Below are 19549 nucleotides of genomic sequence, written 5' to 3' on the forward strand. Positions count from 1 at the left end.
TCCAAAATAATTTATCATAAAACATGTAAGAAACTGAATTCTTTATTTATTTGAGTAAAAAGTTAAATAATATAAAAAAAATATCCCGTAAATAAAAATTTTAAGTACAATAAATGATATTAAGATTGACACATCTCATTAGAATGTATTTAAAAAATCGATAAAAAAATAAAAAAAAAATTAAATGCACATAAACAACATTTTAAACCCGAAACTAAATACTCTATTATTAATGTAAAAAAAAATAATTCTAAAAATATTAAATATCATAGTTTTTATCCAGAGTTCTTACAATTTGTGATTGAATCTTAAATTTTTAACAAAGTTAAAAAATTAGTACATATTTCATTAAAGCATATTGAAAGAAATTAATAGATAAAGATGATAAATAAAATTACGCATAAAAATATTTTAATCTTATTTTTGTAAAATTTAAAAACACTCATTAATGTATAAAACAATAATAAAAAAAACAATGTAAACGTTGGGCCAAAAACAAAAAATAAAATAAAATGATGTAAACCAATTTGTTTTGTTGGCACTGATGAAAGATAAATAAATAAACAAATAAATAAATAAAAATGGCCGGACGCACTCCGGCGAAGGCTACGAGTGACTGCTTACAAAACCACCTGGGGTTGGGCTAGAACTCAAAATTCCTTCCCTAATCCTGACCGGTGGCTTCAATATTCATCGATGTGGGATGGAAGTTGACGTGGGAAACTAACAGCCATTAAAAAAAATTTAGTCTGCAAACATTGAAATTACAATGATAGGAAAAAGTTTTTTTCAGCAGGAGATACTGACTGGGTAAAATGGTGGAAGTCATGACTAAACATTATTGAATGAAGAAATGGGACTTTTCAGAGAATTTTTCTGTGGCTGTTATCAAGGAGTAAAGATCCATTGCAAATAAGACTACTTTATATTTCGTTCATAATATGAGTCCAACCATGTATTCTGCCCCTATTAATTTTTAAATTTACATGAACATTTGATAAATATAAAGATTAAACAACTCTTTTAATTTATCAAATTTTCCATTAAATTCCATTATATTTTAAAATCTTAATTTTAAAGACAATCTTTTTCCTCTTTGCAACATTAAAATTTAAACCGTAAAATTAATTTTACAAACAAATTTATATTTAGAATTGATGGGCTAACTCAAACTTGAATCAGCCCTCCAAAAATTAGCGTATGCCGCTTTTAGCGGCGAGCACACGGTATTCTTTAGTAAAAGGCGAAAGAATAGTTCGCTCTGTGCCCACCGCACGGCTCCGTGAGTCTGACAAGTTCATCTCCGCTTCATTTATTGAAGTCAATTGGGTTGGGCTTGCTGTTTAATTAGAAGTATGGGATTCTGGTCTTCTCTATCTTCTACTCTTAAAACCTGCAACTCTCCACTTTTGTGGTACTATTTTACAAAATACAGTATCTTAAACTCTACAGCATTGCTTCCCTTCCCTCATTGAAGTATTTCTTCTTGAAACTATCATTTTCATGATGAAACTGTATATGATGAAAAGGGTTGTTGAAAGCCTTTTGGTTGGCTTGTGCAAGCTCTTTACATATACCAAGTTTAGCACTGCAATTGGAAAAGCTCGGGTTGTCCAATTCCAAACCACAATTATTTCAAAACAATACTAATCTGATAATATAATAGATTATAACACTAACAAAAAAAAACCTTGACAAATCAACATATTTAACAACCATATCTCTACATCAAAATAGCAAGCATTTGTAATTTGTAAAGAGACCACCAATTAAAGCAGCAGAAGCATCAAGCATTTGGAACAATTGCTGCAATGCCTTTTGGGTAAGGAATACGTCAGTAAGCAGACTTAGACAGCAGCGATGCCTTCAGTAATTCCACACCCTGAAACAAAATCCAAACCAAAGCAATGAAAGAAGGGTTAAAGATTTAGGCCACAAAATGGGATAACGATGCTCACATCATTCATGGCTACATCAATCACTCTCTTTCAAAGCCCCAACCTCTTTATCATTCAACTTGTTAAGCATAGCAGTTATACTTGAAATAGTTGACAAGGGGGCTTACACCAGATCATCCATGATCATATAAGTGACAACTCCTTTAATATAGCCACCCACATTTGCAGCAAATGAAGCTGAAAACCTTTTTTGGGGGGGTTTACAGATGTTGCAGCGCAGGTGATGGCCTCTTTGCAGGAACATTTGACATAACAGTTGACAAGGGCAGGTTGATGTTGGATCATTTGCAATATAGGTTAACATTTGACAAACTGAAGGATGTTTTTTTGTTATTTTTTTCTTTTTTTTCTTTTTGGATAAACTATTACTTGTATTACTGCACCGATAAAAGTTGCCAGTTCTTGATGATAGAATGTTTGTCAACAAGAGAGGAACATTTGCTCCATGGGTATCCTTGTTTGTTGTAGGCTCCATGTAAGTATCAAGCAAATATTCAATGCTCTGGCAAAGGTTTCCATGGCAACCCACCATGCCCTGTTTTGTAAGCAGCCTTTAACAGTACTAACCGGCAATGACAACAGAAAATCAATAAAATCTTTACCCTCTGGTCTTTTATATCAACCTGAAGCTTCAACCTCACACTTGTTTTGGATGTGAAGGATGCCATGGATAGTAACAGTCTGTATGAACTGTAGGAATTTCAGTGGATCCTCGTTCCAGTTACTGCCTTACATAGAGGTTTTTCCAGCAGATATTAACTTAATAAGAGAACTGGAATGGACAAAATGAACATTCACTGAAGATACCTCTGACTTCCAAGTAGTCCATCTATAGTTTGCACTGCCATTCAGCATTAATGGAGTTTCTTTTATTAGGATAATCTTCCACTACAAATCAACCCAATCACTAAAGGTTAGTCGAATCTGTTACTGCAAAGGTAATAACTCAAACCTAATCTTGTTCTCTTTTTTTTTTTCTCACCAGATGAAGAAAATTATAAAAAAGAGATGTAAATGAATCAGACATTACCGAACTTTATTAAGTTCATTTAATTAAAGAACCCTGAAATGTTGCTCTAGATAACATTAACAAATATTATAAATGAATATAAGAAGAATAAAATGATATCCAGTTTTGGAATCCAGCATTTGCCTTGGAAAGATCCTGCTAGAAACTGCCTTCAAAGAAAGTTTTGAATTAAACAGTTATGAGAATTATAAAAATAAAAAGTACCTAGCCCACAGAAGGGAAATTACAGTGTATCTATTTCGATTGGAACTAGATTTCAGCATTTGATTCTAATAACACTGAATATACAATAAAAGTCTGTCGAAACAAATGATTATCGGTTTTGATGGTGCTATGGTGCTGTATAACCAGGTGAATTGCCATGCCGTCTTTTCCAAAAACCAGTTCCCTGCAAAGTGCAAGCATCACAGACACCTTGACATCCAAAGTAAAGAGAATTATGAAAAGAAAACATGCAAAAGACTAGCACAGCCAAATTAAAATAGTTGCACAAGGGTGTTATTCATGCTTTCATGTTAACAATGAGAGGGATATGCAAATTTTAGCTCCCAAGTAAACACCTAAAATGATGGGAAGGAAAGAAAAAAAAAAAAAAAACAGAACAATTTTTTTCTGTGGTAACAAATTGTAACTAAAACACAGCCGATAAAAAGATACTAAACTACATTGGTTTTCAAAAGCAATATTTTGATATTCTATCAGAAGAAACTATCCATCTAATGATCAATTGAGGCCTACAAAACCATAAGAAAATTAATATTGTGGAATATTGGCAAACAATTTAACCTAGTTGAAATATGATACGGAGTGTCTTAAAATCCTTCCATGCACTAGATGGCGGGAGGGTGGTGTATAAGTTAACCATACCAATCTGCATAAAAACTGCTAAACCAACCACATTGCCCAGGTACAGCAGAAAATCTTGCTGGAATTACATACTGCCAGGAAGACATGACCGGAGAAAAGGTTAACTACCTCATTGGTTTTGCAATGGGAATTACGCTTGATGCCTAAAAGTCCAGAGCAAAAACAAGCCATTTGAAGAAACAGGTAGATGATCTATAAACTACTGGTTTGCAAATCTCTCCTTAATTGCGGTAGAGCTACAATGTCCTCAGCAATGCAAGAAATTCTGTTGGTTCTTCATCTTCTTTGACAATCTGCTCATAATTGATATCAAGGTACATATTAGAAGGTTAGAAGGAACTACAGTTGAATTACATCTCTTCTGTGGGCTGAAAACAACAGAACATAACAAAATCAAACAGAATATGTTGCAAAAGAGAATTCATTAAAAAATCTTATAAATTTCTTTTATAGATGTAAATAAGCATTCCACCTCTACAACTGCATCCAGATAAAAGACATCAACTGAACATATCAAACTTAATTTTACTCTGGTATAAGCATAACTAAATCTTTAATTTGAATAGCAAATCATTTCCCATCACAAATGATCTATGACATGGGTCTAATGCTTGCTTAAAAGGATAATCTATAGAATAGAAAGCCCAGCCCTTACAGTCACCAGCAGAATGGAAGTACTCGAATAGAACCACAGTAGGACCTCTTTAAAATTCAGTTCCATGAAGCAACTGCTCCCCCCTCTTTCTATGGTATTAGCAAATTAAACATAGATGTAGTTTCTATTTAAAAAAAAAAAAAACAAACAAACAAAACAAAACAAAATAAAACAAAATTGCAAAAAGATATGATTTAAGGTATGATATTCCCTATACATCTGGTGTGCAACTTAATGGCCTAACAGCTTCATAATCATAAAACATCACTCCCATCTTTTCCCTCAAACAAAAGTTGCCAATTAGTTCTCTTTTATCAAAAACACAAAATAAGTATAAATTAGATATACAGTTATTGGTGCTTCAATCTTCTAGGATTCAAAATCTTAAATCAGAAGCAAACATGTCACAGTATATATAACATAAACCCGTACGTAAACAAGTAAACATGAAAACAAGGAGCAAATAATATAATGTCCAGAACTTCAAACGTTAACCAATACCTTAATAGGGGTGTTCTTCGGCAGACCCCCTTGAGTTAGAACATCACAACCAACTTGGTTCCAGTCAATATCTTCTCTATCGCCTATCACTCTGCTGCTATCTAACTGAATCAAGCTTTTGTCATGATGAAAAGACCTTCCTATCCAAAAATATAGAATCCTATCTTCATTTTTGCCTACTACTGTAGCTGGAGAAAAAATTGCAAAAGCAGATTTTGAATCTAGATCGCTTCTATTAAATTTTGTCATCTTCTCTATACTGGGCCAGCGATATACTAAAGGTTGAACTACACCAGGGCATGATGGAATACTTTCCTCCATCCTATTTGGAACAGCAGACACAAAACCATCCTGGGGAGGATGATTTCTCTGGGGTGCATAATTACTATTAACAAAAGTAGATTCCTTATCACGTGAGTCAGCATTAGCTCTTCTACCTGGAGATATCTTCAAACTGGAACCTTGAATCAAAATATCCCCTCCATTTCTAACACCAAGCTTGGAATCAAAGACAATTTCAATATCTGACTCGTATGATGTTCTAGTATCATCATTTATCCTGACCACATCTTGCTTGACAATACAGCATGACAGATCATTTGTTTCTCTAACATTATCGTTCACTGGCAGTTTGAGAGACTTTGACAAACTGCCTCGGCGTTCTGCGAGGGAGGGTGAAACCATTTTTAGGGGTGAAGATGCAGGCTGAGAACAAGGTTGAGAAGTGAGATTGACACTGACAGTTTCAGAGCTATTAAATTTGGGGCGAGAAGAAGTTTGGGATGAAACAAGAGATAAGTTAGAAAAGTTAGAGAAAGTAGAAGAAATTGGAAGAGAACAGGAAACGGCTGAAGGTGAATCCAGGGAGGATTCAGAAAAGTATTTTGAAGAAGTACTGGAATCAGAAGATATGGAATCAGGAGAGAGATAAGGAGGTGAGGAAGATGAAGATGAAGATGAAGAGGATGATGTTGATGACGGTGATGATGCGTGAACTATCATCATTGAATCTGAATAAACCCTGGAAAGCAATATCTTTGGTGCTGAGACAAACTCCTTCATTACACCAGAGGCAAACTTACGTCTGAGCATACTCCAGCTGCTTTCTCTTGCAGGAAGGTGGGTTTCATGTTCATTCTCTGATGAAGCTAATGGAGGGACAAAACCTCCCTGTATAGCCTTCTGGAAAATCTCAAAATCAACATTATATGCTTCCACTTTCCTCTCACCAGGGCAAATCTTAACTGCTGACTCCCCTACATCAACTTTAGTTCCAGATTTATCCACCAAAGGTAAAAGGTTTGAAAAAGGATCCCAAAAATAAGCTGGTTCTTCTCCTTCCTTTATCACTATTATAGGCCCCTGCACTCTCTCATACCGAGCAATCTGACAAACAGCGCCTCTTGCATCTCTTTCCATGACAGATTCACAGTTTTTACCAATCCAAATATATATTGCAGAGGGTATTTGAACAATAAATGCACCTCTAGAATCCAGCAAAGAAGGAGAAGGATCATTCAGCATTTTAGGGACTAGGTGCAAGGGATCATAAGGTGAGTGAGGTGCAATTCTATACATCCTCAATAAGGAACTGGGGCTCAATGGGAATGCATGGACCCTCTTTTGGCACTGTAACAACTGGCAAGCAAAACCCATATTTGGATCTGCTATTCCTCTTGCAGCCTTTACGTACTGAAAGGCATCATCAAAACTCTGTCCCTCTCTCCACATAAGATATGCTATTGCCAATGATGTGGACCTTGATACCCCCTGGAAGCAATGAACAAAAACCCTTCCACCCTGTTCCCTAACATCCTCAAAATAATCAAAAACATCATAAAGTATGCTAGTAATATCCTCTGATGGACTATCTTGCAACCACAAAGTTCTGTACACAAAATCAGCCTTGAAATATTCCGGACAAACAAAGCCCACACAATTTAAAACATGAGTGATCCCATTTTGTTTTAGTATTTCCCTGTCCCTTGCAACAGCATCTCCACCAAGATAAATATGCTCTGCCACTTTTGAGCATTCTTTATCAAAGAAAGCAATCTTTTCCCTCTTTAGAAGCCCACCATTCTTATCATTATTACGCTGAATTGATGATAAATCTAGCTTTAACCTCTCACCACTCTTGTTCCCACTTGGGGTCGGCGGCTGTGGCCATTCACCAAGATCATCGGAACTAGCCTTTGGCCACTCATCTAAACTCCTCCGTGCAATTGACAAGGGCTGCAAAGGTGGCAAACACGACCTGGCCTTACAATTCTGTTGCGACCGAGGGGTTAAAGGAGGAGGAGGAAACCTGCGAGTTTGTCCATTACTACTACCATCATTACCATTAGGATCTGCTCCTAGATCTTTGTCCTCAATTTCAGGAATTTGACCACTCGTTCGGGAAGAGGACCACGAAGCTGAACGCCAAAACATTTTCCGAGACCCAGAAAGCAGGCATGATGGAGCCCTAGGATTAACAGGAACATCCTCTTTGCCCACCATACCCACTTCAAAATATCACCTTCAGTAAAATTGCAAAACAAACACAAAGCTCCAATAAAATCCTACTACTTATTCACCATGCTGCCACCATTACAAATACCTCAAAAACTCATCAAACAAATATAACCCAAATCAAAAAAACCTAATAAAAACCCTAACTTTTCACCAGTTTCACCGTTTTCACCGTACCTACTTTCAATACCTCGATATAAATCTTAAGGCAAAACCTAGAACCATTGAAAAAAATTCCAACGTGGAAATAAAAACCCTTACTTGAAATGACGAATGGAGATGGTAGAAGCAGAACTAACCCCAAAAGGTGGAGAAATCAAAAACCCATGACAGATCAACCATGAGGAACAAGTAAGGTCACTGCAAATACAAAAAAAAAAAAAAAAGAGTAAATCAAAATCCCCTCTTATAAAAATAAAAGTAAAGGAAAAAGAAAGAACCCCAGAGTTCAAAGTATGGCAAATTAATTAAAATGGAAAAAAATGGAAAATCTAATCTGCAAATCTATATAGGCAACTTTAGAAAAAAATCAAAAATTAAAAAAAAAAAAAAGACATATGTAAGAAGGCCTTAAGACAAAGAGAAAAGAAAAAGGGAGATTTGGGACTTACAGGGAAGGGAAAGGAAGAGGTAGAAGCCATGGAAACAGAGAGGGAAAATAATAATAAAATAAATGAAAAGGCGAGAGGGGAGGATGGTTGAAGAAGGGGGATAGCAGTCTTTTTCAATAATTTTCTTTTCTCTTTTCTTTATTTATTTCACTGTGATAGGGAGAGTGAAAGTGAGGTTTTTTTTTTTCAGACATGTGAATCTGTCAACATGTACACATTTTCTGAATTTTTCCTTCAAGAACTCAACAACTAATTTAAAAGAATCTTAAAAGACACTTCAAATTTTTAAATTTAAAATTAATTTAAAATAAAAATATTTTTGAAATATAAAGGATTTTAACCCAATTTTTTCATTGAATTACATGTTACATATCATTAAAATGAATATTTAAATGTCAAAAAATAAACTTAACAAGATTAAACAATTTTTAATTTTGCAGTTTAATATTAAATAAATTTTTCACTTGAATAAAAATATTTAATTAATTTAATAAAAATTAAAATCTAATCATATTTATACAAGTTATTTACATATCTTATATTACATTAATTTTAGTTTTTTTTTTAATAAAAGTGAATGAAAAAATAATGAAAATTGAATAGATAGTATATAATTAAAGAAAAACAAAATTTATGAAAATGATTTTAAAGAATATGTTTCCACTTATTTTTCAATTGGAAGATCATCTCATTGTATAGCTCAACTATTGAACTCAAAGACAAAAGTTTTCAAACTTTCTCATTATATGCATTTTAGCCATTAAATTTTGGTTTAGTTCAATCAAGCCATTTAATTTCTGTTTTCTTTTTTTTAATTTTGTACAATTATGGCACGCACTTTAAATGATTAAGGCAATTAATGATAATGAAATTTAAATTAAATAAATTATAGCATGGGCAAATGTATAATAAAAAGAAAAATATGACACGCAAAATTTTGAGCAAATGAATATATTTTCAAATATTTTATAATATTCTTTTCGTTTCAAAATGTTTATTATGTATAGATTTTCACGAGGTTTAAAATTAAATTTTCATAATTTTTAATGTTAAAAAGTAAAAAATATAAAAATATTTTTAAAATATAAAAAAGTAAAAGTTTAGATTTTTTATAAATTTTTTTAATATAGAGTTTTAAATATTAAAAAAAAAGACATAATTTTGAAATATTTTAAAAAGTTAAACAAAGAAAATGAGAAAAAGGAGTAATTGGTTTACAATAACACAAAAATAATGGTTTTGATGAAAATTTGTGATGGCTAAAATAAAATTTTGAAAAATTTTAATGCTTTTTCTTATTTTTGGAGTCATGGATCATGCTATTAAAAATATAATAGAATCATAAAAATTTATGTCTTGGATTCAAAATCTTCAATAAGACATTTATATAAAAATAAAAAATTTCTAAGATTTGGTCTTTAGATATGTCTTGATTTCAAAGTTCAAACTTTATTTGGTCCTCTTAGAATAAGCTAAAGGCAAAAATACATTGTATTTTGCAAGTTTTTTATAGTGAAAATAAATTGTCTTTGAACAAATGTAGCTCAAATAGCTAACACGTTAATAAAAAAAAAAAAAAAAGAAGGAAAAACAACATTATAGTCAAGAAAAAAAGTTTGAATTTTTATTTTTATTTTTTTATATTTAGATAAGCAAGTTGAAGATATTCAAGTTTAGCTTTTGATACTTTTGGTTAAAAAAAAAAAAAAACGAGGGAATTTAAATCCAATGATTTATTAGTTCCCCACCACAATGAAATTTTCACATGGTCCATCATGTGGTAGGACCCCAAATTTCCTGTTTAATTAGGAAATAGCATATTGTCAGCAACTAAACACAAACATTTTCCATGGATCAGTTTTGGCATAAAATGAAAATGTAATGTTTACGATTCGAGACGAGTACGTGTTCAATACGGACATACACACATATATATATTATATAATTTTTGAAATCCGAAAAATATAACAAATCTTTAATTCTTTATTGATATTTCCATATATACGTTTCAAGCTGTTTTCTTCAAGCAAAGGTTATTCTTTCTTTGTCTTAACTTCTAAATTCATTCAAAGGGAGAACCTTTAAACTTGGGTTTGCTTTAGAATCTAGGAATAATAGATAGAGCTTTATGCTCTGTGGAATTCAAAGTTCAAAAGTCTTCTTGTATTATTCTTCATTGTTTTTTTTTCCAGGATTGTCTGGATTATTTTACAAGTTAGTTCAAGGTATAGAAGTGAGTTGGAGAATTGGGTAATTAATTGAACCTTAAAATCAGTTTTATTATATGGTATCCTATGTTTTCTTCTAGCTAGACATTCATATTTGATTATGACAGGAAAAACTTTGTTTCAAAACCTTATTGATTATTATTATCAACCCTAGATGCTGTCACAAGGTATGATTTTTCTTTTCCCAAATACAATGATGTTTGTTAAGATTCCAAAATAGACTCTTCAATCAATATAGTGTACGACAAAACTGATATAAAAATATATTTTTTCATATAAATATCAAATGCCCTGAATCAATGCGGAAGTTGTAATTATGTAAAACTTGAATATATTCGTAATTATATTATTTTATGATAATTTTTTCAGAGATCATCACCTTAATTTCAGTTTTATAAGTTATTTATTTCTAAGTATAAACTATTATATATGAATTTGAATACAATATGATTAGATAAAGCTTAAAGCTTAAAGCTTCTAAAGAACTGGATAAGAAGGAACTCGATCAGTCTTAAAGGAGAGAATTCAAGTTGTTGGTTTTTTGCTATAATGTGCAAAGTTGAGATGACAAGCATCCATATTGTTTGCATGATTTGGTTTTGACCTATAGGCCTTCTTTTTGATGCTCTTATGGAGAGTTGGTGAAACATCATTTTCACATTTTCTGGCAGAAACAATGAAAGCCAAAGTTGCTGATGCAATCGAGAATTAAACTTTGAGCCCTACCTGCTGCAGCCCACTGTTTAGACATTTGGAGTTTTGGCCATTGAAATTTGCTCATATAGGTAGTAAACACTTGGAAGTGTGAATATATACAAAGAATAAGCATAAATGTTCAAAATTAAAAATAATTCATTTGCCAATGTCGAGTGATCTGACAATAGAATGTCAGATTATTCTTATCTCAAATGAATTTAAAGATGCATTCTCTCGTATTAATTAAAATAAAAAGAGTTAGTCATGATTAATTAAAGCCTTCTATTCTTGCTTTTTCAAGGGGTTAAAAGGTTGAAATTATTTCATTGAGAATTCCCTTTGAATTATCATATTGAATGACCCCGGAATTCCAGCCAGGAAGTCAGTCAAGCAAAGAAAAACTTGGAAAATTTGTCTTCTCTCATTACCCTAAAATAGAATAGAGGCAGTGCCGTGTGAATCAGTTCATCAAGTATGCTAATGAATCAGGATTTTCTTTGCTTTATTATTTTTCAAGCAAATGCTTCTTTTGGTCTTAATTTCTTTGATCGTGCAGTCAAAAGCCAGTGTATGGAATTCAAAGAAACAACAAACTTGAAGTCCAAGTCTGCATCAATTTTCATTGCCTTGGCAGGTTTTTCTAAATTATTGAACAAGTTAGATAAAAGTGGGTTTTTCTAAATTATTGAACAAGTTAGACAAGTGAAATTGACTCAAAGTTAAATCTGACAATTCATATATATATCTCATATTTATTTATTGTCAAACACGTATAAAATATAAAAATTGACATATCAAATTTATATCAACGCGTTAAATATAAAATATTTTTTATTTTTTTTAAATTCATATAATTTTTTACTAAAATTTTTTAAAATATCACTTTTATTTTTTTTATATTACTTTTGTATCCTATTATCATATCGTATTTAAAATTATCAGATATACTTCAAGCTTACATTTCAAACTATATTGTCATTGAGTCTAACAGATTTCTAAAGTTCCTTCTGTAGGATATTTGAAGTTGAACAAACTTTCCCCAAGTCAAAAAACTGGTAAAATTTCTTCTACCAGCCATTGAAAACTTGCGCCAACTGTTTAGAAGGGAATCTTGGGGGAAAGCAAGTTTCGTATGGGAGATTAAATGAAGCTGAAGAAATATGGCAAATTGCAGAAAAATTTATATGCATTTGTCATTTTAAGCTTGAAACTGATGATTTTATCTATATGGAGTTCATGCTTGAAAGTATAGCCAGAAGCATCAACCCTGCCATATCATGGAGATAATAACTAGTCAAACAAACCGGGAATGCTCTGGCATAACCAGGTATAAACTTAAATTCAGAGTGATAATCCCAACATCAAACCGAAGATAGCACAACACGAAATGAACACCTACGGACTATTCTAAAATGCTGAAAAGGTAACAATTTAAGCTTTGGAACGTACTTTATATATTATACAAGAGCCGATACAAGCAACTTCAGAAAAATTATAGCAACTTCATAGGTAACAAACAGAAGAATTATTGCTCATAGCATGATCCAGGACCAGTTGGAGGGCGTCGAGCATATTCATTTGAGGCTGGAGCAGCTTGAATCCCTCTCCTATTCAGTAGGCATCTGAAGTAATGGAACCGAGGCAGTGCAGTTAAAGTCATATTTCGTGCAGATACAGCCTCCCTTTTGCTCCACAAGCGTTCTATAGGAAGAAAAAGTGAAAGTAATGGCATTATCAAAAAATGAATAGTTTTTATCCCTAATACGAAAGGTCACAACGAGTTGTGTCAATGTAAGTGACTTGAATGATTGAATCCAACAGGATATGTAGTAATATGCAATTTAGTTGCTCGCCCTAAATGCTTAACCACATCTAACACAATTTTACCTAAAAATAGAAAAAAAAATAGTCTATTTAGCATCATTACAGGGGATGAATCGGGCTGTAGACAGTAACTCAAGCAATTTGGTTACTCTTTCTTTCACCTTTGTATTTCCTTTTATCTCTTCCCTTGTCAAAGATAATTCTTATGTGGGCTCCTTAATCATTTTTTCCCATCTAAAAGCATTCACATCCACAACAAAAAAGAGCATATAGAGAATCAAAAAGTCATAATACAAAATGATTAGGACATACAAAAGAAGGGCATTATGGCATTCCAAATGGTTGAAATGATTTTCTTTCCTCGACAAACGATAAGAAAAGGGACTGCCTTGAAAAGTCATATCATTTCCATCCTAGAACATGTATTTCAAACAGAGGAAAGTGGCAGACTTATAGCAATTCTAAGTAATCACTAATTTATTGGATCCTATGGAAGGCACCTTTTTTCTAGTTAAAAAGAAACTATGTGCCTAATGCTTCTTGTTTTCTTGTTGATGTTTTGGGTCAGGATCAGGTATTTAGTGTCCAAAAAGAGGACCATATCTTTAAAAAGACAAAGCATGACTTGTGCATCTAAGGTTAATAAGACAACAATGATGTCAAGGAAAAAGCATATAAAATACCTGCAGCTGCAGCAGCTCGAGGCCATATTGTTTGCTGAACATTTGAGGTATCAGCTGTCTCGCCCCACATGCAAACTTCTCCTCCAAGAACAAGGTTTTGCTCGGACACATTATTTATTCCTTCTAGTGGCTCAGCATTGTAGACTTGACCCCAAGGAACATCTAGATGGTCAAGATACCAAACACCTTGATTGCTGAAAATGCATCTGAATCCTTTTGCAACAGCCTTTGGACAAACCCCAGGGCCCAACCTACAGCAGCAGATAAAATCATTCATGCTTGTAATACAAAGTAAAACTTCTTGCATGAGACCCTTTTCAGTTAAAACTTAAAAAGTTTAAAACCCACCAGTTATGAACCACAGTCCGTGGATTAAGATTTGATGCAAAAGCATTGAAGGTCTCTTCCCTGAGATGAAGAATATTCAGATTTTTCAGATATTCATATCGTTTTAAGGAAAAAATAAGTAAATATTTACAGAAAATGAAACAGTAATGCAAAATAATCTTTTGATAGCTGATTTTTCTATTTACTTTTGAAGGCCACGCGCATTTTTAACTTTTAAGCAAATTACTTTATATTGATTTTGCTACATCTATCCCACAACTTTTAAGATATCTTATTGAGAACATAGTGAGAAGAAATGGGACTAGACCCAACAACTTGGCAGGAAAGATCTAAAAGCAAAGTTATGCTTAGAACATTAATAGCAAGTTTATAGCAAGGATAAAGACATACCAATTGACAGGTGTCCATTCTTTTGAGATTGCCATTTCTTGAGCTTTGAGTACAAAATATTGATATGCATCCTTAGCAGTCATATTGCGATCGTTGAGCCTGCAATTGTTTCCATCAGATTAATGGTTTGAGCAATTGTTTTCTTCAGATTAATGTTTTATAGGATGGCACAGCTTGCATTATGTTACAGCTTAATCCCAGCATAACAACAACATTGAATGGCTAAATTACTATTATCCTCATCAAGCTTGATTTATGTAACAGTTACTTAGAGATAACGAATCATCATATAAAAACATTGAATGGCTAAATTCCTATTATCCTCATCAAGCTTGATTTATGTAACAGTTACTTAGAGATAACGAATCATCATATAAAAAGTAAAGTCGAATGACAAAAAAAAGTGAGGCATGTACCACTGCTTTACATGTGGAGTCGAGACCCAGCAATCTGTCAAATAACAAATAGTGCTGGTATTAATAAACTTTGAAAGGCAGTACAAACAATTTTGCTTTCAACCTAAAAAGTGGGAAGCACATAGTTGCATGTTTTAACAAAGAGATGACAGAGATGTTTCTTAGCAAGAAAGCCACTCCACCAACCTGTATTAACCTCATCACCACCCAAGTGGAAGAGCTCAAATGGGAAAATTTTTCTGATATCTGTAAAAGACAAAATTTGATTATAAATTTACACAACCGAGAGGCTATATGGCAAATGAGAAAAGTGATTGTTATTTGATAAAGCATCTGTGAACAATTTGTGTCCGTATATAGGGTAGTACATGCCGTGAATAACAAAACCTTGGCTGAAGCTCATATCATTCTACTTCCAGCAAAATCAAAATACGGGTTTGCTTCAATTTTCCTAACATTTGGAGCTTAGTTTGGCAATTATTTTTGTAAAAAAAGGAACTTAACCTAAAATAACAATGTAAATAGTTATATTGGGGATAAAATTTTCAGATTATCAAGATTCAGCATGAAGTCGTTCTCATGCATAGGATGCAAGACCTACAATCGGAGCCAGACTGAACTTTATATTATCAAACTTCTTTAAAATCGTTTTGCAGAAAAATGATTTTACTTAGTTAACTGGGCATGTTGACAGTTGACTACAATTTTATTTCCCTACCAAATCCAAAAATGTTTTGTTTTCATACTATATCATTTAGTTCTCATGCATAAACAGTAACCGAGTCATCAGCAGTCCCAAATTTAACTTCCGAATTCAGTGACATTAATCATTGTAAAATCATCTCTAGTCATGATATATAATTTACAATCAGATCTTCTACCATCTGCTTTATACCAAAATGAAGCCAAAAGAAGATTACATGCTCAAAAATTTTAACCATAGGATTTTTTTTCCAAAAAGTATGTAATATTTCTTATTGACCCTGGTAAAGATCCTAACAGTTCAATCAAAGACTACAATTTCTATAACTTGGGAAACCGAAAATCCAGCAGTCTATGTCTACAGGTGAACCGATCGAATCGATAATCAACTAACCTGCTATGTTAAGATTTACACAATAATATCAAGTGCAACAACAATGATTCTTATCATTAGCATGTTGAAAAGATAAATGTTGATCCACAAAACTAGCACAAATGCAGAAATCACTAATATCACTGAGGGAAAGGTTTTCATGGAGCTTAACCTGACAGAATGCCAGAAATCAAATCAAAAGTAAAATTTTTTGAAACATCAAGTGGCTCTCTGCAGGAAGAAGAAGGCCAAAGATCAGGATACCCGGCTCCCCTACACAAACAAGTAGGTCAGTTTAAATCCAGGATTGAGGTGCCAATTAAGAAATAAGTGAACTGAACAAGAAATATAAAGCCAACATGCAAATTGAGATAACATTCTTCCATTTCTTTTCTTGAAGAAAAAAAAAGAGTAAAAACAAAGCATCCTTCATATTTGGTACTGTTCAAATTTCCAGTTAGATATGTTTAGCCAAGAAACTATGTCCTTCTCATTGCATGATTATGAAAAAAACCACAAGATTTCAACCGCCAAATGATGGATTTTACAAAAAGAAATACTCAAAGAAAAAAAAGTTTCATGTACTCAGAGTCTCACAATAGAATGATATCATATCAGCCTAAGACAATAATTGGCATTCTTACCATGACTCTGCATGACCGGGGACATCTACTTCCGCCATTACATGGATGCCTGCCATACACCATGCAAAAATGATAAGAAAAGTTATCCCAGTATATACAGCAGGAAACCAGCACTCTTACATGCTTTTTTAATTGTTTCAAGATATTGCACTATTCTTTAACCATCAAATCACATAACGTAACTATAAATTTAAATTAGAAGGAAAAGAGGGGTTGGATAAAGAGTAATCCAGACACCCCTAGAAAATGGCTAAAACGTTTTATTTACACTGTCAATAAACTTGAAAGATCAATCTCACCTCTCATTTTGGCGAAGCTTCAAATTGGTGCATGAAAATATGAAACAGAAAGTAAACAATTAGGGTCTGTCTGAGCAAGAAGCATGCAATGCCAAAAAAATTCAAAAAGGAAAAAAGAAGCACACGTGATGAAGCTTTTAGAAGTTTTGTAGCAGGGAAGGTATCTCATGATTTATAAGTTATATGTATCATACCTAACAATTTCACTTGCATCCTCAACCGTATAGCGCTCCCATTTTGTATAAGCACCATTCCACAAATTTGGATATGAAGGTACTTCTAGAGGAAATGACTGTTCATCTATGATGTGCCAATGAAAGACATTCTACTGAATGCAATACTCAATATCAGAATGGCATGTAAAAAACTCGAGAAATAAAGATGGTGCAATAATCTTGTGAGGGCTCAAATGAATTCCAACTGTGAAATACAGGACAGATAAAAAAAATAACAGCTCAAAGCATTTCTTACAAGTTTAGCATAAGACATAGATTCAATTATCTGCTTAATGACATCAATCGGAAAATAGTGCCTTGATGTATCTGTAACAGATTGCATACACAATGGTATCAAGTACTATTCCAGAAGCTATTATTTAAAACAAAAATTAGTAGCTCTTTGTGTTGCAAAAAGAAGTGAGGCTTACCAAGCAAAAGCCCACGATATGCAAACCTTGGCTTGTCTTTGATGTACCATGGTGCTTTGTATACATTAACTGATTTAGTCCCATAATCGAAAGCACACAATTGGCTGAATGTCTGGAACATTATAAAAGAGAATGAGGGAAGAGACATATAAGACTTCAATCCAATGTATCACAAGAATGTGCCTTAAAGAGAAAATAATTCCAAGAATTTTCCTAACAAAAGGAAGTAATATACATCACCAATATATAAGTATGGTCGAATTGAGCTGTGTTAGGAAGGAAAGAGAGTATTTCACCAATTTATTGGTATGTTTTTGTCCCATATTTACCTTTGGGAACAACACCCTCAAAGATTACATACACTAACAATGTACCACGTAACTAGTTCAGCATAAAAGTAAACAATTGACTGCATACCTCCAACCCTCTTAATGCACCATAAACAGTATTTGCCTGCCAAAAGAGAGACAGAAAGAGAAGTAAATATCAGCCATCATCGCACATTTACTTAATGCAAGTTGACTCACCTTTGGAAATAATCCTCATATTACATTTAGTCCAATAAAGATGAATTTTATACTTGAAAATTGGAAAAATCAAAACTAAGCATACTTAATCCTGGCATTGCAAGGATAACTGTCGATGAGCCGTTATCTAAAGAATACCCACAGAATTTGTTATTTAATAATTTCATAAGGTTAATTCAAATCAATCATTAATCTAAGTATATTTTAATCACATACTCACACCTAGGAATGCCAATAAACTCATTACACTAAACACACCACCAAAGACACTACTAAACAGTAAGCACCGACATCGAAAGCTAGTTCCCAGCTTATACTCCATCTGATCATCAATACAATATATACCTCATAAAACTCAAACTCTCAAACTTTACCTCAATTGTTGCCTCCCCAACAATAGATTGCCCATCATTCTTTGCCACAAACAACGTATAACTCTCATCCACACCCAATTGAAGCTGCCATGATAAAACCAAACCAATCACCAATACAAAAATATATATATTTTTAATTGAATTAAAAAAAAAAAGAGTTACCAGCTCACCTCTTCACTATCTGAATTCACAGTGATTTTCAATTCACTAATATCATAAACAGATCTTATCCCTCTCAATTTCTCAAAAATTGAAACCCCAAAAACATGTTTAAATATAATCTTCTTATATCTATTAAATCCTTCCCTCAAAATCTTCAATTCCCCTCCTTTCCCTGAGACAGACAGAGACAGAGTTGGGTCCACAGTCAAAGTTTCATTGCCAAAAGTAAACTCAGATGGCAAAGGCCAAATATATGTCAATGACTCATCTAACGCAAACCCAGAATTTAAAACTACAAGCTGAGAAACACAAAGTAATAATATAATGCAACTGAATTTTAAATGGGGTTTTTGAGAAAATGGTATCATTTTAATTTGGGGAGATTTTTGGGTTTTTTTTTTTTTTTTTTTAGAGAGAAGGTTGAAGCTTTGAAGGGGTTGGTTTTGGGGAATTGACAAAGAGGACAAAGAGTTGAATGATAATTCATAAGTGCGGGACAAAAAGAGGGGACCGGACAAGTGTTTGTAACTGTGGAGTGATGTGAAAGTAAAGTTTCACAGTGTTTCACTGTTTTGTTTTTCTGTTTTTACTGTTGATGTTCAGAGATAAGATTTTTTTTTTCGTTGAATTATAATTGATTCGGATCATCTCTTTGATTCGATTTGAGTTTTTTAAATAAAATATAACGTTGTAAATTTTTAAAATTTGATTTAAATTGATATTCTTTAAAATTATTTCGTTCAAATCAAATTTTATCTATTTAATTAAATTTAATTTTTATTAATTTATATATACATTATTTTAATAAAAGTTTTAATTATTTAAATAATTTTATATATAAAATAATTATTTTAAAATTTTTAAATATATATCAAAATTAATAAAAATACATAATTTAATTTAAATTTTTATTTGGATCTAAAATTATATTTAAATTTAATTAATACATTTAATATTTAATTTAAATTTAAATTAAATAAAAAAATTCAAATCAAAATTAAATATTATATAATTTCAAATTAATTTTTTATTTTTTCAATTTTTAACGCACTCTTAATATTTCCATTTAAATGTATAAACTTACCTGAAGGTGTTGGGAAT

At 32.5% G+C, this 19549-nt stretch overlaps 2 protein-coding genes, 1 long non-coding RNA gene, 1 other non-coding gene and 1 pseudogene across 11 annotated transcripts; 1 reads left to right on the plus strand and 4 right to left on the minus strand.

Annotated features, from left to right (window-relative positions):
* Positions 1 to 1156: 1156 nt before the first annotated feature.
* On the minus strand, positions 1157 to 2787 carry LOC149513336 (uncharacterized; annotated as a pseudogene). Its single transcript, XR_016330430.1, has 3 exons — positions 2766 to 2787; positions 1959 to 2563; positions 1157 to 1882 (listed from the first exon to the last, which is right to left on the minus strand). The product of XR_016330430.1 is annotated as an uncharacterized LOC149513336 (transcript).
* Positions 1165 to 1280, minus strand: LOC149513337 (U5 spliceosomal RNA). Its single transcript, XR_016330536.1, has one exon. It is a non-coding gene; the product is annotated as a U5 spliceosomal RNA (small nuclear RNA).
* Positions 2788 to 3029: 242 nt separating the features above from the next.
* Positions 3030 to 8251, minus strand: LOC111310240 (protein-tyrosine-phosphatase MKP1-like). Of its 5 annotated transcripts, none has more exons than XM_022909490.2 (4): positions 8137 to 8251; positions 5012 to 7885; positions 3964 to 4148; positions 3030 to 3376 (listed from the first exon to the last, which is right to left on the minus strand). In XM_022909490.2, the coding sequence occupies exons 2-3, from the start codon at positions 7511 to 7513 to the stop codon at positions 4092 to 4094; spliced, it is 2559 nt and encodes an 852-aa protein (XP_022765225.1). In that variant the 5' UTR covers positions 7514 to 7885; positions 8137 to 8251; the 3' UTR covers positions 3030 to 3376; positions 3964 to 4091. The 5 variants fall into 5 exon arrangements, with proteins under 5 accessions (XP_022765225.1, XP_022765227.1, XP_022765226.1 ...); XM_022909492.2 differs by having other exon boundaries at positions 3030 to 3402; XM_022909491.2 differs by having other exon boundaries at positions 3856 to 4148.
* A 1721-nt stretch (positions 8252 to 9972) lies between these two features.
* On the plus strand, positions 9973 to 12191 carry LOC149513338 (uncharacterized). Of its 3 annotated transcripts, none has more exons than XR_016330322.1 (3): positions 9973 to 10531; positions 11036 to 11694; positions 12074 to 12191. It is a non-coding gene; the product is annotated as an uncharacterized LOC149513338 (long non-coding RNA). The 3 variants fall into 3 exon arrangements; XR_016330323.1 differs by having other exon boundaries at positions 9973 to 10386; positions 10472 to 10531; positions 11036 to 12151; XR_016330324.1 differs by having other exon boundaries at positions 9973 to 10386; positions 10472 to 10531; positions 11617 to 12151.
* A 160-nt stretch (positions 12192 to 12351) lies between these two features.
* LOC111310241 (beta-hexosaminidase 1-like) lies at positions 12352 to 18908 on the minus strand. The gene is made up of 15 exons (XM_022909494.2): positions 18457 to 18908; positions 18287 to 18370; positions 17803 to 17838; positions 17386 to 17497; positions 17211 to 17281; positions 16934 to 17064; positions 16740 to 16756; positions 16441 to 16489; positions 15969 to 16069; positions 14908 to 14967; positions 14722 to 14755; positions 14306 to 14404; positions 13916 to 13975; positions 13568 to 13818; positions 12352 to 12761 (listed from the first exon to the last, which is right to left on the minus strand). Exons 1-15 carry the CDS (start codon positions 18814 to 18816, stop codon positions 12586 to 12588), a joined length of 1641 nt encoding a protein of 546 aa, XP_022765229.2. The 5' UTR covers positions 18817 to 18908; the 3' UTR covers positions 12352 to 12585.
* Positions 18909 to 19549: the final 641 nt, after the last annotated feature.

Source organism: Durio zibethinus, chromosome 19 (assembly GCF_047325235.1).
Source record: "Durio zibethinus cultivar Kanyao isolate XHJ-2024 chromosome 19, ASM4732523v1, whole genome shotgun sequence".
Taxonomy (NCBI): Eukaryota; Viridiplantae; Streptophyta; class Magnoliopsida; order Malvales; family Malvaceae; genus Durio; species Durio zibethinus.